Source organism: Hippopotamus amphibius, chromosome 9 (genome assembly GCF_030028045.1).
Source record: "Hippopotamus amphibius kiboko isolate mHipAmp2 chromosome 9, mHipAmp2.hap2, whole genome shotgun sequence".
NCBI lineage: Eukaryota > Metazoa > Chordata > Mammalia > Artiodactyla > Hippopotamidae > Hippopotamus > Hippopotamus amphibius.
In genome coordinates, this window is record NC_080194.1 from 13449412 (window position 1) to 13474030 (window position 24619).

At 36.6% G+C, this 24619-nt stretch overlaps 1 protein-coding gene and 1 pseudogene across 8 annotated transcripts in view; one reads left to right on the forward strand and one right to left on the reverse strand.

Annotated features, from left to right (window-relative positions):
- QSER1 (glutamine and serine rich 1) overlaps positions 1–24619 on the reverse strand; it is a 77803-nt gene that overhangs the window by 31702 nt on the left and 21482 nt on the right. For 3 of the 8 annotated variants that reach the window (XM_057750789.1, XM_057750792.1, XM_057750791.1), the window contains 3 exons: positions 13724–13836; positions 13179–13340; positions 6477–10172 (listed from right to left, as the gene is read on the reverse strand). In XM_057750789.1, the coding sequence (XP_057606772.1) occupies positions 6477–10172; positions 13179–13340; positions 13724–13836 (3971 nt within the window). Of the gene's footprint in view, positions 1–6476; positions 10173–12558; positions 12649–12947; positions 13025–13178; positions 13341–13723; positions 13837–17094; positions 22100–24619 lie in introns of those variants that run through there. The other 5 variants (XM_057750790.1, XM_057750788.1, XM_057750793.1 and 2 more) reach the window with 5 other exon arrangements.
- On the forward strand, positions 18545–23899 carry LOC130860131 (60S ribosomal protein L18a-like; annotated as a pseudogene).

Consider the following 24619-nt stretch of genomic DNA (forward strand, 5'->3'; position numbering starts at 1 on the left):
ATTTTACATTCATGTCATTGGAGTCCCATAAGGAGAGAAAGAGACTGGTGCAGAAAAAATAATGCCCCCAAACTTCTCAAATTTGGGAAAAGACACACATTTTACAGATATAAGAAACTCAATGAACTCCAAACAGGATAAACCTTATCCAAACAAATAATTACACTGCTGAAAATCAAAGAAAATGAAAAAGTCTTAAAAATGGAAAACTTCTTTGGGCTGAAAGGAAATGATACAAGAGGGAAACCTGGAACATCAGGAATAAAGGAAGTGCAAAAACAACTATAAATATCTGAGTAAATATAATAGACTATTTTTCTCCTGTTAAGTTATTTGGAATATACATTACCATTGAAAGCAAAAATTACTTCTCTATCAGAGTTTTCAATACATGTAGAGGTAACATATAGGACAAATATATATAACATAAGGGCAAGGGTAAAAAGATCTCTATGGTGTTTAGGTTTCTATATTTTACTTTAAGTAGTAAAAATATTAACTAAGTGGATTGTAATCGCTAGGTTGACCACTAAAAACATAATGCAAAAAGATACAGCCAAAAAAAAAAGGAGATAAATTTTAAAATAAAATAGTAAAAAGTTCAAAAAAAATTTTTTAAAGACAGGAAAGACGAGACAGGAACAAAAACAGAGGAGGGAAACAGAAAACAATAAAGTGGAAGTTTGAACTATATCAATAATTACATTAAATGTAAATGGTCTAAACATACCAGTTGAAAGACAGAGATTATGGGATTAGAGTTTAAAAAAAAAAAAACACAAACTGAACTACATACTTTCTACAAACTACCCACATTAAATGCAATGTCAGATTGGTTAAAGGTAAAGGATGGAAAAAGATATACATGCAATTCATCAAAAGAAACTTGGAGAGGCTACACTGATAACAGACAAAGTAGACTTCAGAATAAGTATTACCAAGGATAAAGAAGGAAATTATACTGATAAAAGGGTCAGTTCGCTAAGACTATGCAATCTTAAATGTGTACACATCTAAAAACAGAGGTCAAAACACACAAAGCAATAACTGATAGAAATGAAAAGCAAAACAGACAAATCTACAAATATATTTGGAAACACTGGAAATCCTCTCTCAGTAACTGACAGAACAAGTAAACAGATAATTAGCAAGGAGACAGAAATTCTGAACAACACTAACAACCAGCTTAATCTAATTGACATTTATACAACAATCCACACAACAGCAGAATACACGTTCTTTTAAGGTGCACTGGGATATTTATCAAGATCAACCATATTCTGGGCAATAAAACTAACCTTAATAGATTTAAAAGAACTAAAATTACACAAAGTAGAAATCAATAAAGGACAGATGTCTGGAAAATTCCCAAATATTTGAAAACTTTAAAATATGAATTTAAATAACTCATGGATCAAAAGGAAAGCACCAAAAATAATTTTAAAAACTTCTGAAATTAAAGAAAATAAAAATAACAAATAATAAAAATAAAATTTGTGGGATATAGCTAAAGCAGGGATTAGAAAGAAGTTCGTAACATTAAATTCTTAGAGCTGAAAAGAATAGAGGTCTCAAATCAACAATTTAGGCTTCCACCATATGAAACCAGAAAAAAAAATAGAGCATAATAAACCAAAATCAAACAGGAAAAGGAATCAATGAAGACAGCAGAAATCAATGAAATTGTCAACAAAGGAGAAAAATCAATGAAACTAAAATCTGGTCTTTTGAAGAGATCAATAAAATTAACAAAACTTCTATCCAGACTAACCAAGACAAAGAGAAAAGACACAAACTACCAACGTCAAGACCGTAAGAATGGGAATCACTACAGAACCTACAGAAATTAAAAAGATAATGAAGCGACTTTCCTGGTGGTCCAGTGGGTAAAACTCCATGCTCCTAATGTCGGGGGGCCCAGGTTCTATCCCTGGTCAGGGAACTAAATCCCGCATGCATGCCACAACGAAGATCCCGCATGCCGCAACTAAGACATGGCACAGCCAAAATAAATAAATAAATAAACATTTTTTTAAAAAAGATAATAAACTACTAACAAATAGTAGCCATAAATTTGACAACTTAATGAAATTGACCAAGTCCTTCAAAGATACAAACTACCAGAACACACTCAAGAAATAAACAAGTTGAATAGTTCTGTATCAAAGAAATTTAATCCACAGTTAAACATTTTCTGACAAAGAAAACTCCAGGTCCAGATAGTTTCACTAGCAAATTCAACCAAACATTTGCGAAAGAAACAATACTACCCAATCTCTTGCAGAAAACAGGAGGGAACAGTCTCCAACTCATTTATGAGGTCAGCAATAACCAGATACCAAAACCAGACAAAGGCATTACAAGAAGAATAGTACAGACCAATATTCATTGTGAACACAGATGCAAAAATATTAGAAAACTGAATCCATCAATGTACAAATAAGATAATATATTATAGTCAGTGGACTTTATCCTGAGAATGCAAGGCCACAGATACATTTAAAAATCAATCAATGTAATTCACCATACTGACAGATTACAGAAGAAAACTACATGATCATTCAAACAGATGAAGAAAAAGCACTGGACAAAATTCAACCTCCGTACATTATAAAAACTGTTGGCAAGCTATAAAATATAAGGAACTTCTTTAATGCAATAAAAGGCATCTACAAAAACCTACAGGGACTTCCCTGGCACTCCAGTGGTTAAGACTCTGTACTTCCAATGCAGGGGACACATGTTCAATCCCTGGTCAGGGAACTAAGATCCCACATGCCACACAGCACAGCCAAAAAATAAAAAATAAAAAAAAATTTTTTTAATTAAAAGACAAAAAAACCCACAACCCTAACCCTAACCCAATTCTGTAAAGCAACTATACTCCAATAAATAAATAAATAAATAAATAAATAAATAAATAAATAAATACAAAAAAGATTTTTTAAAAATACATGCAGGATAATAAAAAAATGTTTGCGAACAAGCTATTCCAACTTCAAATTAAGAACTTAAAAGTATTTTACGCAACAGCATGATGTAATCCAATTTTTTTTAAAAAAATCAAATAATAGACAACCCTCAGATCACAATTAAAAACTCCTTACTGGGCGAAGGGGAAGCTGGGACGAAGTGAGAGAGTAGCACAGACATATATACACTACTAACTGTAAAATAGATAGCTAGTGGGAAGTTGCTGTATAACAAAGGGAGATCAACTCGATGATGGGTGATGCCTTAGAGGGCCTGGACAGGGAGAGCGGGAGGGAGTCGAGAGAGGGAGGGGATATGGCGATATATGTATAAATACAGCTGATTCACTTTGGTGTACCTCAAAAACTGGTACAAGGGTGTAAAGCAATTATATTCCAATAAAGAGCTTAAAAAACAAAAAACCCTCCCAAAAACCCAACTCCTTACTGGTGTGGAAATGAGGAAAGAATTTTCATGGATTTTATAAAATACAGAACAATAAAAATAATATATAACTGAAATATTCTTAAAACAAACAAACAAACAAAAAAACCTACAGTTAACATCACACTTAATGGTGAAATCTTGATTTCTTTCTCCCAAAGATCAAGAACATGTTCCGGATGTCCACACTCAGCACTCTTATTAACACTGTATAGGAAGTCCTAGCCTGTATATTAAGACAGGAATGAAAAAGGCATTAGACTGGAAAAGAAGAAATAAAACTATCCTTATTTGCGGATGACATCATTTTCTATATAGAAAATCCTATGGAATCTAATTTTAAGATTTTTTTTTTTTTTTTTTGGCCACGCCGCTTGGCTTTTGGGATCTTAGCTCCCAACCAGGGATTGAACTCATGCTCCCTGCAGTGGAAGCACAGAGTCCTACTTACTGGACCACCAGGGAATTCCCATTAAAAATAAAAATCTTAAAATAAATCAGTTGTGCAGATTTAAGATCAACATATAAAAATTAACTGTATTTTTATAATCTACTAATGAATAATCAGAATTGGAAAATTTTTAAAGTATCACAATAAGTACCATCCAAAAAAACTTAGGAATAAACCTAACAAAACCTGTGCAGGATCTATATGCCAAAAACTACATAAGACTAGTGAGAGAAATCATGTGTTCATGAATTAAGGCTCAATACCTTGTTAACAGTTTAGTTTTCCTCAAGTTGGTATAGATTTAAGGAAATCAAAATTCCAGCAAGATTTTTTTTGTAGATACCAACAGCCGATTTGAACATTTAAATGGAAAAGGAACTAGAACAGGCAAAACAATTTTGAAAAAACAAATTTGGAAGGCTCACACTGCCTTATTTCATTCAAGATTTACTGTAAAGCTATGGCAATTAAAACAGTGTGGTACTGGTGAAAGTATAAACACATAGATCAATGTGACAGAACTAAGTCCAGAAACAGATTCATACAAATATGGTCAACTGATTTCTGACAAAGGTGCAAAAAGTAATCAATGGAGAAAGGATTGTCTTTTTAACAAATTTGTTGGAAAAGCTAGACTTCTATGTGCAAAAAAATTAACTTACCCATACGTCATATTTTACACCAAAGAAAAAAAAAAATCAAAAGGGATCCTAGACCTAAATGTGAAATGTAAAACTTTAAAATTCCTAGAAGAAAACAGGAGAAAAATTTTGTGACTATGGGCTCGGCAAAGATTTCTTAGGATATAAAAAGTACAAATCATAAAAGGAAAAATGGATAAATTAGAGCTTGTTACAATTTAAAACTTTTGCCTTCAGAAATATTTAAAGGCTGTGGGAATTTAGAGGATATGAGCACTAATTCTGCCAGAAGTAACTTCCACAAAGTGACTTTGAAGATGGTCTTCAAAGATAACTAAGTGTTCTCTGGGCTACAAAATCCAGAGGAGGACCTAGGAAGAGAAAAACCTGTTCAAAAGGAGCACAATCGTGAAAGGGGCTCACGGGTCCAAGCAACAACGAGAGATTCAGTTGTCACAGAACAGGGGAAGCGGGAAGAGTGGAGCAAGAGTGAAACATGGAAAGGGAGAATTTTTACACATTATTTTAACTTTTTCCCATGGAGCAGCAAGAAGTATTTCAAAGCAGCAAAGTAACAATTGGTTTTCCTTCTTTTATAAAGGTAAGTGTGATGACAATGTGGAGGGACAGACTGGTGTGGAGACGGGTGGGAAGGATTCTAATGAGAAGTCTGTTGCAATAGTCCAAGCAAGAGATGATAAGTTCTCACAGATGAGGAGGCAATGGGGATGGTAAGGGAGAACTTCAGAGATCTATTAGTAAGGATTGGGTTGATGGTGGTGATTTTAACTAAAAATGAGATAATAGCTGTCTGAAAGAAACTAGTTCTAGATTCACATTTTATAACAGAGATTATAGAAGGTTTGCTCTAGGAACATAAGAGGGAATATAACAGTAGTTGCAAAGCACTAAATTGGAGGAGAAGAATGTAAAACCTCACTAGTATTAGCCACATCTATGTCTTGACTCTAACGATGACTTTCCATTATGCTAATTTCCCTGCATAACAAAATGAGAATTCTTTAAAAATATTTTAGCAGACATTTATGCTAATAGATTATTTGGGATACCAGCTGTTTCACATCACTTTAGTAGTGAAAAAGGTAGTCTCAGGTCCAGAGAGAAGCAGAAAAGTACATCACAAAACAAGGTTTCACTCATAACGCACCACTCTATTCATACAAAAGAGGTAGGCAGGAATACAGTTCTAGAACCAGATAAACCTGAGTTTGGATTCCAGCTCTGTCACTCTTCAATTCATTTACTGTTTCATCACATGTACACTGGAGATAAAGCACATCTCACAACACTGCTAACAGTTCCTGGCACAGAGGTGGTAGCTATTTGACTGTGGTATTTTTTCCTTAGCATGTTCTCTAAAAGAGTAACTTTTATACTACCTGTCAATTGTTTACGTAAGGCAATGCTTCTCAAAACAGTTCCTCGAAATGTTCCCTTAACTACAGAGTAAAGTGAAACACACACCCAAGGATTTGGACATATGGTCTAGAACCAGCACAAAATTTTAAGTTTTAACTTGATTATATTAATCTGCATGCTGCACACAAAATAACCATATTTAATAGTAAAAGGTTAACCTTTATGTAAAATTAGCGTACCAAGAAAATACGCCAATTTATATAACATCATGACCCTCAACACGACGCCTCATATCCACACAAGCCACCTCAAGATGTCTCAGGTTAGAAAAGTCTAGATAGTGCACTATGTACGTTACGCTGCATGTGGTCAAAAGCTGAGAAAAACCAGAACTACTCAGCCTAAAACCCGGAAGTTTCCTACAAGCAAGGAACATTTTTAAAAACAAGTCTCTAAGATACCTACCTGTGCATTTTGTCCTGAAAATTTGCAGACTTGCTTCAACCTAAGAAAGCTTAAAACTTGGTCGAGAGCCAGAAAAAAAAAGTGGAAAGCCATAATTATGAATCTAAATTTTAAAACTTTACCTGTTTTCTTCTTTTTATCAGAAGTAGCATCCAAAGTATTTAAGGTAGTAGAGGCGCTTTTATAAATATCACGGCCGCACACTCCAGGATCATCTTCATCAGAAGAAAGCGAAGATAAATGTTCCGAGCTTTTAAGTTCATTATCAGTTTTTTCTGATGGACTGTTGTTACCCCCAGGTTCAGACACTAAAGGTGTGGGTGTTGCAGATGCAGTCTTTGGAAGTGGTGGGGGACAAAATGTACGAATAGTCTGGGTTCCTGGTCGTCTAGTCCTGTTAGGCATTCGTACAGCAAGGGTGGAAAACTGCTGCTTGGGCCCAGATTTCAGAAAATCTAAGAAAGAGGCAATAAATCCCGTTTTGACTTCTGGCTGCTTTTCCTCAACTTCTTTGATCTTCTGTCTCATTTTTTCTTGATGCTGATAACCCTCATGGCAGCTTTCTGAGGAAGGGGAAGTATATGGCAAATAGAGATCTGTTCCTCTTGGATTCTGGCGTTTGCCTTGGGCAGGTCTTTTCAGCTGTTTCTGATTACTACTGTCTTCCTCTCTAGCTTGCCCTTTTCCTTTAGTTTTCTTCTTCTGAAGGTTAAAATGCATCAAGTCTTGGTTTTCCTCTTCAGTCTTGACGCTGACTGGCTCCCCAGGTTGGGCCATGGCCAGCAGTGCAAGTGTACTCCTGGTTGGGTTCATTGACACACCACTGTCATCACCCCCTAAAGTGAATTCACTCTCCGATGCAGCACTCTCTCCACTGATACTTCTACTACTAGAAACAAACTCTTGATTTCTGTTATTACTTAATGTACTATCAACAGGAACTTCGCTGTCTTCTTCAGGTTCATGATTGGTAGCAGACTGTTTCTTGAACGGGCCAGAACTTTGCTCCTGGACTTCATGACCTGGTCCAACCACAGGTGAAGTTACTTTAGAAGCTTTATTTTGACCAGGTGTTTCAATGTGCTGCTGATCAAGAGTCATCTTTGACTGAAGAGTAGGTACTGGTGAAAGGTTTACAGTAACTTGATTTCCATTTAAGGAAATATCATTTATATTCGGTGGCTTTCCTACCGTAGCTGCTATGGAGTTAAAATCTGACGTCACATGCCCGATATCTAATGACTGCTGAAAATGAGATTTAGAATCACCATCTTCAACGGCAGGAATGGTTTCGTTTGAAGTTGACTTGGAAAAATCAGAAGGTGTGACCCCACAAGCTGCTGCTGTTGCTGCTAAGATATCATCAACATTTGATAAAATATTTCTCTCATCACTGAGAAGCATTGCCTCTGGGAAACATATTGATCCAAGAGAAACAAAATGATTCTTTGAATCATGTTGATTTGTTTCACTAAAATGGCCCTTTGTTGTTAGATGTTGTTGTAATGGTTTTGAAGACTCCGAGAGGTCCATTTTCATAATTTCAGAACTTTGAGGAGGGAGTTGCTGCTGAGAATGATCGCCATTGCTCTGAATAATATGGCCATCCATTTGAAGGAAAGGATGTACTATTTGTTGAGGACTTTGAACACGCTGTACTTGTAAAGATGCCTTTACTTGTCCTAAACCTGCCTGCAGTATTGACTGCTGAAGAATCTGTAAATCACAGGCAGAATCTAAAAGGACTTGTGTGTTAGGAAGAGATACCTGATGGCCATGCCCTAAAGCATTATTTGGAATCTGAATCTGAGATGAGGCATTAATTATTTGACCATGTTGCTCCTGGACCTTGGCTTCATGTACCTTCTGTATAAGAGAATGCTGCTGGTTTAGGTCTTTAGTATTCAACCTTATTTGTGGAGTTTGTATTAAATTAGTTGTCTTCTTAATATCAAGGGTTGCTGCATTACTGACTTGGCCAATTTGTTGGTTAAGTTGTGTCACTGAACCAACTATGTTTTCTTCTTTTTTCGATCCTTGTAGAGCAATCCCAACAACCTGATCTTCAAGACGGGAATTACTTCTGATTATGCTCTGAGAATATCTGTCGTCTGCCTTTGACACCTTATAAGCTGCCTCTGGAACATTAATTTCCCCATCAGATAGCCTTTGGGTTGATGACTCAAGAGATACTTGTGGCTGTAATACCTGTAACCCTTGCATTGGAAAATCATCCTCTTGCTTTGACGACGTATACACATTTGAGTCAAGTTTTCTTTCAGCGTAAGACTTTGGATCAGGGGAAGGTATGTTATCCTGTAACGTCTGACAATGAGTAGAGGATGCAAAAGATGACTGGACAGCTGGCAAAAACTTTTGGGACTGGGGAGATGATGACCCTTGAGTCTGAGCATTTTGGGAAGAATGCATAGAAATATAATTCTGAGTTGGGCTAGAATCTGGCATATTCTGAGCCCGAGAGGCAGAAGAGTAAGAAAGAGAAGGGGCTGTTAATGTCAGGGGCTGCCCTGAAGCATAGCTTTCTGAAGGACTAACAACTGACAAAACCTGTGACTGAGATGAATAACTAACCTGTGTCTGGCTAACTGGTGATAAACCCTGAGAATGACCAGATGAGTAACTCTGAGACTGGCTAACTGAAGATAGATCTCTTGTCTGAGCAGGGTAATTCTCATTTGTAACTGAAGATAATACCTCTTGCTGATTAGAAGAATAATTAAGTGTCGGATTTTCAGCAGTTATAGTCTGAGATGACCCAGAAAAAGCCAATGTTTTATATAAGGATGGCAACTTCTCGACTTTGCTGGACCTATAAACCTGTGAATGAACAATAGATGGCACATTATGTGGCTGCACTAAACCATAATTTTGAGACTGACTAACTGACAAAAGGCTTGGTAGCTGCGCTGTAGAATAAATTTGTGCTTGGCCTGATATTACAGAACTCTGGTTATGTAAAGGTTTGGAATAGCTTAGTGTTTGCACAGGAGGAATTATACTCTGAGGTTTGGGGGTCTTGGCTGATGCTAGTGGTTGTTTTGTAGAACAGCTTTTTACTTTTGTAGTAGAAGGAGGATACCCTGATGATGGAACTGCAGATGAATAGGACTGGGCAAGTTCCACTGAGACCTGGGAGGTCTTCTGTTGCAATCCTCCATTGCTCACCTGAGTAGAATCTCCAATTGGGCTACAGGATAAAGATGACTGCCTGCTTGTTTCCTGAAAATTAACCACACTTGCATTTGACAGATAACTGTGTAAGGAATGCTGTGAACCAGTCAGTTGTGCCTGAATAGACTGGGTACCTGAAGGCCGCTGATGGTGTTTAATAACACTACATTCTCGAAGAGCTCTTTCAATGGAAGCAGTAGAACTAGTAAAGAGAGTTGAACCGTAGGCTTGAGGAGTTTGCTGGGCTCCTCCAAGTGCTGAAGGCAATAAACTAAATTGAGGTTGTAAAAGATGGGGTGCAGACTCTTGAGCTGAGCGGTACGTTGAAGACTGAGGTGGTATGCTGTTACTTATCGCAGAACTTCCCAAGCGCTCAAATGCCAAAGCGGCTGGAACAGTTCCCTGGGAAGTCTTGATTTGCAGCAAAGGGTCATGAGGACTTAAAATTCCATTTGATGTAGTGTTAAAAGTTGAATCCTGAAGCACCAAAGGTGAGGTGGTAGCAAAGTTTCTATTGCTGAAGGTGGTGGGATGCTGATAAGCAGAGAGGGCAGAGGGCGGAAGTGTTCCAGTGGTCGGCAAAGGTCCAGTAACAAACAGCTCAGTTGCTGCTGAGGAATGCATACCTATGAAAAGAAAAATACGCTTATGTGGTTACAGCACAAACGCTTATATTTGTTTTCATGATACAGACTTATAAAACTTATATAATCTTCAATCCATCAGAATCTCTTTAAAACTGAAGAGCCTGACAAATTAGTTCTGCATATAAATTGTAAAAAATACATTTCAAAATAGCTAGCTTTCGAAGGCAAAAACAAAATTACAAACGTATCAGCAATTCATACCTATGACTGCTATATAAATATGAGATTATATACATAGTCAGATGAGGTCATTTGAAAATTAAGAAAACACTATGTATGCAATCTATAGTGATTAATTTACCCTGAAATCCCAATGCAAAAATACCAATGGGACAAACTAAAATGTTCATAACATTACAACTGAAACTAAATTGCCTACATTTAACATAATAAATAAATCAAAAAAATAATAGTGAGGTTAACAGTGCAGTTTCTTGTTATCAAAATATATGCATTTTAAAAATCCCTTGCATTTCAAGTTTTGACTTCCTATGAACAACTTCCAATAACAATAGATGCATGTTTATCAAAAAAAAGCTGCTCAGAAATTAATAAAGTACAATCAAGAAGAGACTGTTAACATTTTAGGACAGAATTCTAGACACAAATAGCAAAAGTAAAACATGTATACCCTTACAATCCAAAAGTTCCGCTTCCAGAAATTTACCCTATGGAAATAAGTGGACACAAAGATTCAAACAAGGTATGCATTACAGTTATTGTGAATAACAGGTAGAAACAACCTAAATGTCCATCAACAGGATACTGGTAAAATAACTACGGCATATCCTAATAATACTGTTACTATAAACACTGCTCAGGTGGATATACAAAAAAACTTTTGATGTACAAAGATATCAAAGAAGAGGAAATACCAAACTGTTAACTTTTCTCTAAAAAGTGGAACTGTAGTTAGGAACTATCACTTTCCACTTTATACACCATTTTATTATTTACATTTTAAAAAAAATGTTTATTTTATATTGAAGCATAGTTGATTAACAATGTTGTATTAGTTTCAGGTGTACGGCAAAGTGATTCAGTTATACATATACATGTATCTATTCTTTTTTGAATTCTTTTCCCATTTAGGTTATTACAGGACATTGAACAGCATTCCCATGCTATACAGTAGGTCCTTTCTGGTTACGTATTATAAATTTAGCAGTGTGTACATGTCAATCCCAAACTCCCAATCTATTCCTCCTCCCCTCTACCCTTCCCTCCTGGTAACCATAAGTTCGTTCTCTAAGCCTGTTTGCATATTTTTCAGTGAGCTTCCATTAAAAAAATTATTTTTCATTTTGGAAGAATAGGGGAAAAAGATTCTCTGGCCCTTTTCAAAAACATTCTTCTTTCTTGTCTTTCCATTAAAAAGTGGAAATTCTCTGGCATTCCGGTGGTTAGAACTGCTGGGGCCCAGGTTCAATCCCTGGTCAGGGAACTGAGATCCCACAAGCCGTGCAGCGCAGACCAAAAAAAAAAAAAAAAAAAGTCAAAAAAGTATTACCACTACAAGGACAGAAAATATCTAATTACTCTTAAAAGAATAAATAACACTTAGAACTTAGAATGTTTAAAACAATATAATTATAGAAACTGGAATAGAAAGTCTAAATACATGTAATGTAAAATTATTCCAGGAAGCAAAAAATAAAGCTATCATTTCTTTTTAAAGTTCTTTTTATTTATTTATTTGGCCACGCCATGCATCATGTGGGATCTTAGTTGCCGACCAGGGATAGAACCCGCACCCCCTGCAGTGGAAGCAAGGTGTCTTAACCACTGGACCACAGGGGAAGTCCTGAGCTATTGTGTTTTTTAATATTGTTTTATTTCACACTAACACATTACTTGTTTCTTTGGCAGCAGAAAAATGTTTCTTTTTTTTTTTAAACATTTTTTTTTGATGTGGACCATTCCTGAAGTCGTCATTGAATTTGTTACCATGTTGCTTCTGTTTTATATTTTTGGATTTTTTGGCCAAGAGGCATGTGGGATCTTACCTCCCCAATCAGGTATCAAACCCGCACCCCCTGCATTGGAAGGCAAAGTCTTAACTACTGGACCACCAGGAAAATCCTAGAAAAGAATGTTTCTAAGACATACTGAGAAGCTCTATTAATTAAGTTCACATTAGAATGATAAAATATTATTTCCTATAGCTAGTACTCAAAAGTATATTCTTTAAAATGAAACCTTAAAAAAAAAAAACCTAACCTTTCTGTCATCTGTAAAAAATAAAAATATATACAAACAATTTGGGGGGGGAAAGAGTTGAAAAATGAAAAAAGAAAAATAAAACAGAAAAGTACATTATATAATAATATCAACTTGTAATGGCTTTTATTAAAGAGTGACTTACTCTGTTCAGTTAAGGATAACTTTACATAACTCTAATGATGAAATCAGTTCCAAGTTGTTTTTTCTATACCACCTCTCCAGCCTGAAGTCACTAAAATAAATGAAAATTAATCTTTCACCAACCCCCCCCCAAAGATAAATATGTGAAGTGATAGGTGTGTTAATTAACCAGATGGGGGATTCTTTCACTATGTAAATGTATATCAAATCACCACAGTGTACACTCTAAATATGATATAATTTTATACATCAATTATACCTCTATAGGGGAAATGGGGGAGAAAAAAAGAAAAAGAATTTTAATCTTTCCTCCTCTAAAGTAAACAAGTAACTACTTAAATTGCCAGATAAGAACTTTATATCTAGGATTTATCTTTAACAATTACCTACCTTCTTCAGCTTGTTAGTTTTCATCAGAGTGCTAAAACCGAATTTCTGCTAGTAACAATTTCTTGAATTTTGTCCACCTTAAAATAGTGAAAAATTCCAGGTTTTAAAGTTCACTGGAAAATCAATAATTAACATCACTCTCAGCCACACTACCATAATGACAAGACTATAAAAAGTGAATTTTTATCAGTATTTTTACAAGACTTAAAAATTCTGAAAACAAAGAATCACCTGTCTGCCAGGATGGGGCCCTGAATTGTGGTAAAAGAGTAGTTCCTGAAGAAGCAGCCTGAGCAGTTCGGGATTCAACAGCAGAGAGAAAATTCATCACTGAAGATTCTTTAGTGTTAGTGCTGGCATTGTTCACACTAGTATCAAATATTCCAGAAAGACCTACATTTGAAGATAAAATGTATCCCAAAGTAAAAACATATATTAAAATAAAATGATATTCCTGATCCTTTTTTAAAAAGGAATCTCTGAAATTTGAGGCCAAAAGTTCTACACCCCTATTTTATTCTGAATAGCAGATATTAATTTGCTCAAGCAGTTACAATTTAAAATCTACAGATACATGAAAAAAGATTTCCCTACTGATTACACAGATATTCTCCATCAGTAAAAGACAAAACTTTTAATCTCATTTTCATTTTAACATTTCCCATGGAACTGTTATGTCCTGTACACTTTCATAATCCAACATGTGAACACTGATTTTTCTTCTTATTCACTAACTGTAACCAGATTCATGGTGTATTTCATAAGGGAATTTTTACCGGTTGGCTGAGGTGTGGTAGCATATCCAGGAAGCTGATGAGAGGCTGCAAAAGTCTGTCTCTGAAGGAGATCTGTTTCAGAGTGAGAGGGATGTCCTTCTTCATAGCTTAAACTAGAGGATAATAAAAATAAACGACAAAAAACACAGAGCTCAAGCCAGATGATCAAAAAATTTCTCAAAGAGCAATTATCAAAAAGAGCATAAGTCTTTGACTAAATTTCTGACCTATAGATCAAGAGATCAAACACAGTCTAACAATACTGTCAAAATGTGGGGAAATATTGAAGATACACTAGGAAGAAAAATGGATACACAGTATTTTTCTTAATTCAACTTCACCTCCAACAAAGTCCTTTTATTGGGAGAAGTAACATGGTACATTGGGAAGAGCAATATCCTGGAAAATAGAGCTGAATTCACTGTTCAAGTGCTATTACTGGCTTACCATGTGATTTCAGTAAGTGACTCTACTACTGCTGGACTCATTTCCTTACCTGAATGAATAAGGGACCCAGACAAGATAATCTCTAAAGTCCCTCTAATTCTAACATTCTCTGGAATATCAGATAGTTCAACTGAATTGATAACACTGTTTCTTAATAACTCTCCTAGAAAATACCAAGCTTATACACCTTGAGAGTAATTCAGAACAAGGTACTTTCTCCCCTTGATTTTTATCTTGAATATTTTAAACCCACAGAAAAACTAAAACAATACAATGAATGAATAACCTATATACCTGTCACTTAAGATTCAACAATTTTATTATATTTGTTTTATCTTTATACACAGACATACATACTCCTTTCTTTTAATCTACTTGAACATAACTTGCAGACATCATGAAACTGCATCCTTACATAATTCAGTTGTATCTCCTAGGAATAGGACATTCAGCTATATAACCAAATATCATTATTAGACTTGAAGAAATTTAACATTAAGTCATTATATCATGTAATACACAGGTCATACTCCAATTTCCCTTAATTGTCAAAATGATTGAGATCTTAAAGCTCTTTCTTTGTAGGATGCAATCAAAATTCAACAATTATATTTGGTTATGTCTCTTTACATTTAGAACAGTGCCTCCACTCTGCCCCTAATCCCAGACTCCTTTTGCCTTGACTTCACAACATGAACTTTTTATTTTGAGGAATCCGAGTCAGTTAGAATGTAGGTAATCCCAAATTCTGGATGTGTCTGATTGCTACTTCATGAGAAGTACATGATGATGCTTTGTAATTCTTACTGCATCTCATGCGGACACACACAATGTCAGTTTGTCTCATTACTGGTGATGCTAAACTTGAAGTGATTAAGGTACTATCTGCCAGGTACTATCTCTCATTGTAGTTATTTCTTCTCTTTGAAATCAGTGTGCAATTGTGAGGTGTTACTTAAGAGTATCAATATCTTGCCCCAACAGCTAATGGTTTCAGACACCTCCCATTCATGATCTTTATTTCAATGATTGCTCTGGAGATTAGAAACAGTAGTGTTCTGATTACACTACCTCCAATATTTAAAAGTTACCATTCTTCTATAAAATAAAAATGAGCTTTTTCCCCCTTCTTCTTTCTCTTATCTTTATATATACTTAAATATATGAAATTTATGCTTATTTTTTAATGAGTATACATTATACTTAAAAAATATACCACTGTGGACTCTTCACGTTCAATTTATATTGTCCCTTCAATCCTGTTTCCTCTGACGTGTCCTCATTGATGCTCATACACATTCTTACCTTCTAGCACAAGATGTTTCAGGTTCACCTTTTTTTTTTAATCCTGTACCAGACCTGAAATCAACCATTTCTACTAGGAGTCTCTTAGTGGGCAATGGCATTTTGAAACCAAGATCTGGGTGTCAGGTGTATTCAATGCCTGAGGTGTCACTGCCTCCAGGCCCTTAAAGCGGACAAACCTAGGACATACATGTCCTTTCAAAAACATGTGTTCATAAGGACAACTCTAATTCAAATCCAATACAGTATTTTTTATCATCCTCCATTTCACATGTGTTTCCCTCTTCCTACAGTCAGAATCCCAGTTCACAACTACATCAATACATTTACTCATTAGCTCTAGGACAAAACCTCTACCAGAAACAAACCCACCAAGTAAAGTACTTCACAGTACTTTTTGTCTCAAGATTACGTTCCATTAAATATATACAGTTAGAATACTGATTCAAAAGTTAAGTGAATTATTTGTATGAGAATGTTATTAATTAGATACAGGAGTTAAGATTTTATTTTAGTTAGAAGAGTCAATTTTAAGATTAATTTAGAATCTATTTTAAACTTTATAAATCAGTTAATTGTGGTATAATTTAATAAAGTGCACACAATGAGTACAGTTCAATGTGTACACATTTTTCGATAAATGTATACATCAGTATAACCATAATTCCAACCCACCTGCAGAACGCTTCCATTACAAGAGAGGGCTTCTCATGCCCCTTTGCAGTCAGTATCTTTTTCCTCTCACCCTTGGCTCCACAACCACTGAGAAGCCTATTGTTACTAAAATTTAGGCTTGCTTGTCCCAGAATTTCAGATAAATGGAATCACGCAGTCTGTACTCTTTTGTGTTTGGCTTTTTTTTTCATTTCAGCATAATGTCTCTGAGATACATCCATGTTGTTGCATACGTAAGTAGTTCATTCCTTTTCAAAGAATTGTATGAGTATATCAAAATTACGTTTATCCATTCACTTACTGATGAACATTTGGATTGTTTCTAGTTAGAGGCTACTATGAATAAATTTGCTACAAACATTTGTATACAAGTCTTTTGTTTTCATTTCTCTAAGGTACATATCTAGGAATGGAATTACTGGGTGATAAGGTAGATGCATGTACCATTTTACATTAGTGTCAATAATTAATCAACATTCCATTTTTGCTTTACGTCCTTGTCACCACATGATCTTTTCTGTCTTCTAAATTTTAGCCATTCTAGGTAGGTAACGTGGTATCTCAATGTGGTTTAATTTGCATTTCCCTAGTAACAAATGATGAGGAGCATCTTCTTATCTGCTTATAGACTATTCTCTTAGCTCCTCTTATGAAGTCTGTTCAAATTTTTTGCCCTTTAAAAAAAACTGGGTTGTTGGCCATCTTCTTGGGTTGTAAGAGGTTTTTAAAATATAGTCTGGATCTGCATTTTTTTGTCAGATGTATGTATTGTGAATGTTTTCTTCCAGGCTGAAGTTCTAACCAATTAATTTTATTGTGATAAGAGCACTTAACATGAGACCCATCCACTTAAATTGTATAATATTATTGACCATGTGCACATTGCGCAGCAGATCTGCTCATGAACTATGAAGAACTTATCTCACATAATTAAACCTTTGTACCTGTTGAACAAGTAGATACGCCTTGTCCTCCTCTGCAGGCTCCCGTTCATAAACTGTGCAGCCAACCTGTCCACCAGCCCTGGGCAGATGCCGCACTTCACCCTGTGCACTACTTGGGTGAGCTGCCTGGCGATGTCCGGGATGACTTCCTCTTGACTCTCAGAATCTCCCACAGTGGCGCAAGGTGGTAGGCGGGAAAAGGCCGATGTCCTCAAGGCGCAAAGCGTGCCCACTTCCAGTAATTTATTATTTTTTATTGTGGAGCAGCACTCCATTATCTAGATATACCAAAGGTTGGTGGTTGTTTTAAATCCATTTATCAGTTAAAGGACCTTTGGGTTCTTTCCTGTTTTGGTAATTATGAATAAAGCTGCTATAAACATGCACCTAAGTTTTAGCCTAAACATAAGTTTCCATTTCACTTGAGTAAATAACATAGGAGGGAGGTGGCTGAGTTATATGGTAATATGCTAACTTCAGAGAAACCACTTGCTTTCTAAAGTGGCTATACCTTTTTGCATTCCCACCAATAACGTATGTCTGGTATAGTCACTCTGCATCCTCACTGGCACTAAGTATTATACGTTTGTAAGTTGTTTCTTTTCCTTTTCTTTAAAAAAGAAAAAAAAATTTTTTTTTGCTCTTCCAATTGATGTGCAGTAGTACCTCATTGTGGTTTTAATTTGCATTTCCTTAATACAATGTTGAACATCATCTGTTTATCTACCATGCAGAAATCTTCTTGGGTGAAGTATCTACTCAGATCTTTTGTCTGTATTTTACTGGGTTGTTTGCTTTCTTTTTAATGAGTTTTAGGAGTTGTCTATATATTCTGGAACCAAATCCTCAGTCAGACATACTTTGTAAACATTTGCTCCCAATCTGTGACTTTCATTCTCTTAACGTATGTAGAAGAGCAGCATAATTTTTTATCTTGCGAATTACACTTTTGATGTTATAGCTAAGAAATCTTTGCCTAATTCAGTATCTCAAAGATTTCTTCTTGTTTTTCTTCTAGAAGTTTTGCTTTTTTTAATATATTTATTTTATTTATTTATTGGCTGTGTTGGGTCTTCGTTGCTGCACACGGGCTTTCTCTAGTTGCTGCAAGCGGGGCTACTCTTTTTTTTTTTTTTGTGGGGCTCATTGTAGTGGCTTCTCTTGTTGTGGAGCACCGGCTCTAGGCGCGTGGGCTTCAACAGTTGCGGCACATGGGCTCAATAGTTGTGGCTCACAGGCTCTAGAGCACAGGCTCAATAGTTGTGGCGCATGGGCTTAGCTGCTCCATGGCATGTGGAATCTTCCCAGAGCAGGGCTCAAACCCGTGTCCCCTGTATTGGCAGGTGGATTCTTAACCACTGTGCCACCTAAGAAGTCCCTCTTCTAGAAGTTTTATAGCATTAATTTTTCCATTTAGGTCTATGATTCAATTGGAGTTCATTTTTTGTACATGGTGGTACGAGGTAAGGCTTGGGATTCATTTTTTTTTTTAATTTGGATATGCAACTGTCCCAGTACCACATATAAAAAAGAGTATTCTTTACCTACTGAATTCTTTACCTGTTGCATCTATTTGAACCTATATCCAAAAAAGTCAACTAGCCATATATCTGTGGTTCTATTCTTAACTACTGTGTTACATTGATCAATGTCTGTTCTCAGGCCAATAATACACAGTCTGATAAATGATTCAGGTTGTACAAATCTTCTAATTCTGTTTTCAAAATTATTTTGGCTATGCCAGGTATTCCCATATAAATTTTAGAGTCAGCTTGTCAATTTCTACAAGAAACAACTGCACTGACTCTATATACCAACTGGGGAAAACTACCACCTTCAGAGTACTGAGTCCTCTAATCCATGAGTATATCTATTTACTTTGGTCTTCAATTCCTTTCAGCAATCTTTTGTAGTATTTAGTGTATAATTCTTGCAAGTATAAATCCCTAAGTATCTCATTTTTGTTATTTTGTTCTAAATTTTTTAAAATGACAGCTTTATTGATATAATTCACATACCATAAAGGTCACCCTTTTTTAAAATAAATAAATTTATTTATTTATTTATTGGGTCCTTGTTGCTGCGTGCAGGCTTTCTCTAGTTGCAGTAAGTGGGAGCTACTCTTCATTGTGGTGTGCGGGCTTCTCATTGAGGTGGCTTCTCTTGTTGCGGAACACAGGCTCTAGGCGCATGGGCTTCAGTAGTTGTAGTGCATGGGTTTAGTTGCTCCAGGCATGTGGGATCTTCCTAGACTAGGGCTTGAACCTGTGTCCCCTGCACTGGCAGGCGGATTCTTAACCACTATACTACCAGGGAAGTCCCAAAGGTCACCCTTTTAAAATGTACAAATCAGAGCTCTTTTAGAATACTCAGGGTTGTGCAACCATCACCATAACCTAATTTTAGAACACTTCACTGCCTCAAAAATAAATCTGTACCCATTAGCATCACTCCCCATACTTCCTCCTCTACCCAGCCCCTGGCAATTAGTAATTTTTATGTCTCTATGCATTTGCCCACTCATAACATTTCATATAAATGGAATCATATTATTTTATATGCGGTCTTTTGTGACTGGCTTCTTTCCCTTAGCGTAATATTTTCCAGGTTCATCTGTGTTACAACATGGATATATATATCAGTACTTCATTTAATGTCTGAATAATATTCCACTGTATAGGTATACCACAGTTTGTTTAGCCATTCATCAACTGATGGACATGGGGTTGTTTCTAGTTTTGGGCTATTATGAGTTGTGCTGTGATGACCATTCATGTACAATCTTTGTGTGGATATAAATTTTTAATTCTCTTGAGTATATACCTAGGTGTGGAATTGCTGGATCTTATGAAAACTCCATGTTTCACATTTTGAGGAATGTCCAACCAGACTGGCTGTACCATTTTACCTTCCCACCAACCACGTTTAATGGGTTACAATTTCTCAACATCTTTGCTGATACTTGTTATTGCTTGTGTTTTTATTTTTAATTATAATACCTATCTTAGTAGATGTAAAGTGTTATCTCATTTTGGTTTTTATTTTCATTTACCTAATGATGTTAAGCATCTTTGCATCTCCTTCCAGATCAAACAGAAAGAGGGGGAAAAATTTACATTTACAGGGATATGTCAAAGGGACAAAGAGGCAAACTGAAAGAGCTCCCAATGACAAAAGCTGGAACATTTTGAGAAAATAAATAAATAAATAAATAAATAGTACATATCTATGAGTCCATACTCATAAAATTGAATGATTAAATAAATAAATGGAGGAGAAAATACAAATCTCCCTTGAAGAATTCTAAATAATTTACGTAGCAACTCTACATTCAAGAAGGTGGACCATAACTCCCCACTCCTTAATGGGCTGCACATAGCAAAGTTCTTCCAAAGATGATAATGAAGGGGGGGGGGGGAATAACTGTACAGTGTAGAAACCTGACAAACACTACCTCAGCCAGGTGGTAAAGATCAATATCAACAGTGATAAATCACATTGCTAAGATGTACCCTTAATATGACATAATGAAAAATAACACTACCTCTGTGATCTCCCTCCGGAAAACCCATAACTCCAGTCTGAATTTGAGAGGAAAACATCAGGCAAACTCCAAGAGAAGAGCATTCTACAGGATACATGACCAGTACTGCTCAAAACAATAAAGGTCAGCAGAAACAAGTTATGTCTGAGAAACTGTGACAGCAAAGAGTAATCTACTGAGACAAGCTAAACAAATATAAAGGGGTACCCCTGGAGAGACCAAAAAAGACATTAAGTAAAAACTAAGGAAACTTCAATAAACTATGGACTTTAGTTGATAACAGTGTATCAGTTCATTACTTGTAACAAATGTACCCTAAGAATATAAGAAGTTAATAATAGGGGAAACTGGGTGAGGGGGTATATGGGAACCCTGTACTATCTGTAAATCTAAAACAGCATTCAGGGAATTCCCTGGTTGTCCAATGGTTAGGACTCTATGGTTTCACTGCCAAGGGCCAGGGTTCAATCCCTGTTCAGGGAACTAAAATCCCACAACCCACAGGGCATGGTCAAAACAAAACAAACAAACTGCTCTCAAAAATACAGTCTAAGAAAAATCTGTAAGCCATGTCAAATCTGGAAACCTGTTTAAAAGTAAGAATAATGATCAAAATAATCTGTAAATACCAGGAGGATCTGGTTTTTAGTTTTGCCTTGTTTCTTATAAATCTATGCTAACTCCAATCATTTCTTTAACAGGCAAGGAATAATCATAACCTCCTAACTGGTCTCTCTGCTTCTGCCCTAACCCCTTCCACCCCCCATTCCCAGCCTGAGTCACTCCCTTAAAAAGTGAAGTCATATGATAGTTCTATTTTTAACATTTTGAGGACTCTCCATACTGTTTTCCATAGTGGCTGCACCAATTTACACTCCCACCAACAGTGCACAAGGGCTCCCTTTCCTCCACATCCTCTCCAACACTTGTTATTTGTTATCTTTCTGATAATAGCCATTCTGACAGGTGTGAGATGATATCTTATTGTGCTTCTTATTTGCATTTCCCTGATAATGAGTGACACTGAACATCTTTTCATGTGTCTGTTGGCCATCTGTATGTGTTGGCTTTTTGTTTTTTGTTTTTAAGTCTTCACTGAACTTGTTACAATATTGCTTCAGTTTTATGTTTTGGATTTTTAGCCCAAGGCATGTAGGATCTCATCCCCAACCAAGGATAGAACCTCACCCCCTGCAGTGGAAGGCAAAGTCCCAACCAGTGGACTGCCAGGGAAGTTCCTGTATGTCTTCTTTGGAAAAATGTCTATTAGGTCCTCTGCCCATATTAAAAATCAGGCTGATTTTTTCAAAATATTGAGTTTATGAGGTCTTTGTATATTGTGAATTTTTAACCCCTTCCCTTATCAATAGAATTAAAATTAAAAATTAACTTTAAAAAACTGAACTACCATACACTCTGGCAATTCCACTTCTGGGTATTTTTCTGAAAAACAAAAACACTAATTCTAGAAGATCTATGTACCCCAATGTTCACTGCAGCATTATTTACAATAGTCAAGATACAGAAGCAACCTAAATGTCCATCAATAAATGAATTAATAAAGAAGATGTGGTATGTATATATACATAACACACATATATAAATAAAATATCACTCAGCCATTTAAAAAGAAATGAAACCTTGCCATTTACAACAAGATAGATGGACCTAGAGGGCACTATGCTAACTGAATTAAGTCAGAGAGACTAATACTGTATGATTTCACTTCTATGTGGAGTCTAAAAGACAAAATAAACAAACATAACAAAACAGAAACAGACTCATAGATACAGAGAATAAACAGGTGGTAGGTGGGAGGGGTAGGTGAGCATAATAAGTGAGGGAGATAAATTTAGAAGTAAAACTTCCGGGACTTCCCTGGGCCAGTGGTTAAGACTCTGTGCTCCCAATGCGGAGGGCACGTGTCCAAACCCTGGTCAGGGAACTAGGATCCCACATGCTGTGCAGCGTAGCCCCAAAAACCAAAAGAAAAGAAAATAGAATAGAATAGAATAAAATAAAAGACGGTTTGTAAAAATAAATAAAAATATATCAGTCAAAAAAATTCTTAAAAAAAATTAAAAAGTACAAACTCCCAGTTACAAAATAAATGAGTCACAGGGATGAAATGTAGAGCAGGAGGAAAACAGTCAATAATGCTATAATAATTTTGTATGGTGACAGATGGTAACTATTTTGTAATGTACAGAAATACTTAATCACTATGTTGTGCACCCAGATATAACAGTGTTGTAAGGTCAAACAGTTTAAAAAAAAAAAAGTAAAGCCAAATCATGAAGCTCAAATGCTTCCAATGGCTCAAATCCTTCCAATGACTTCCCATCTCACCCTTGTAAAAGCTGAAGTTCTTACAATAATTCTCAATGCACTAAGTGATGTAACTGCTGTCCCCTTAAACCTCCAATTTTATCTATTTTCCACTCCAGCCACACAGGTCTCCTGTTGTTGTATAACAAAGGGAGTTCAACTCGAGGATGGAAGATGCCTTAGAGGACTGGGACGGGGAGGGTGGGGGGGGAGTCGAGGGAGGGAGGGAATACGGGGATATGTGTATAAAAACAGATGATTGAACTTGGTGTACCCCCCCAAAAATAATAAATAAATAAATAAAAATTTAAAAAAAACACAAAGGGAGGAAAAAAAAAAAAAAGCAGTTAAAATTCCATGCTTCCTGCCTTTTCAAGTGCAGCAGCGAGCACGGACGGAGCGCCATGAAGGGCCAGACACACTTGCAGAGTACATGGTGGTGGGGCGCTGCTCCGACCCCCAAGTGCCGCATGCCACCCCTCTACCGCATGCGAATCTTTGCACCTAACCATGTTGTTGCCAAGTCCCGCTTCTGGTACTTTGTGTCTCAGCTGAAGAAGATGAAGAAGTCTTCAGGGGAAATTGTCTACTGTGGACAGGCGTTGGAGAAATCTCCCCTGTGAGTGAAGAACTTCGGCATCTGGCTGCGCTATGACTCCCGCAGCTGCACCCACATGTCCCGGGAGTACCTGACCACAGCCAGAGCCGTCATCCAGTATCACCGCGACACAGGCGCTCGGCACCGCGCCTGGGCCCACTTGATCCAGATCAGGAAAGCAGAGGAGATCGCAGTTAGCAAGTTCCACGACGCCAAGATCCAGTTCCTGCTGCCCCCACTGGGTCCTCTGTCACCAGCACAAGCCATACTTCGACATCAAAAGGCCTGTATCTAAAAGAAACAGGCCCTCCCCACCCCCAGGTCTGCTCAAATAAAACTCACTGGGAAAACCAGAAGAAGAAGAAAAATTCCATGCTTCCCTCAAATTTTTTTTTTCAATTTTATTTATTTATTTATTTATTGGCTGCTTTGGGTCTTCATCACTGTGTGCAGTTTTTTCTCTAGTGGCAGGGAGGGGAGCTACTCTTCCTTGCACTGGCTTCTCCTGTTGCAGAGCACGGGCTCTAGGCACATGGGCTTCAGCAGTTGTAGCACACTGGCTCAGTAGTTGTGGCACGTGGGCTCAGCTGCTCTGCGGCATGTGGGATCTTCACGGCCCAGGGACTGAACCTGTGTCCCCTGAATTGGCAGCCAGATTCTTAACCACTGCACCACCGGGCAAGTCCCTCAAAAAATTAAACATAGCCACCATATGGCCTAGCAGTCCCACTTCTAGGTATATATACTCAAGAGAACTGAAAATACGTATATGTTCACACAAAAACTTGTACATAAATGTTCACAGCAGCATTATTCATGACGGTCAAAAGGTAGAAATAATCCAAATCTCCAAAAATAATTGGATAAGTAAAATGTGATACAGCCATGCAATGCAGTATTACTCAGCCATAAAAAGAAATGAAATACTAATATATGCTACAACATGGATGAACCTGGAAAATACTACACTAAGTGAAAGAAGCCAAATACAAAAGGCCACATATAGTATGATTCCATTTCTATGAAATGTACTAAATAAGCAAATCCCTGGAGGC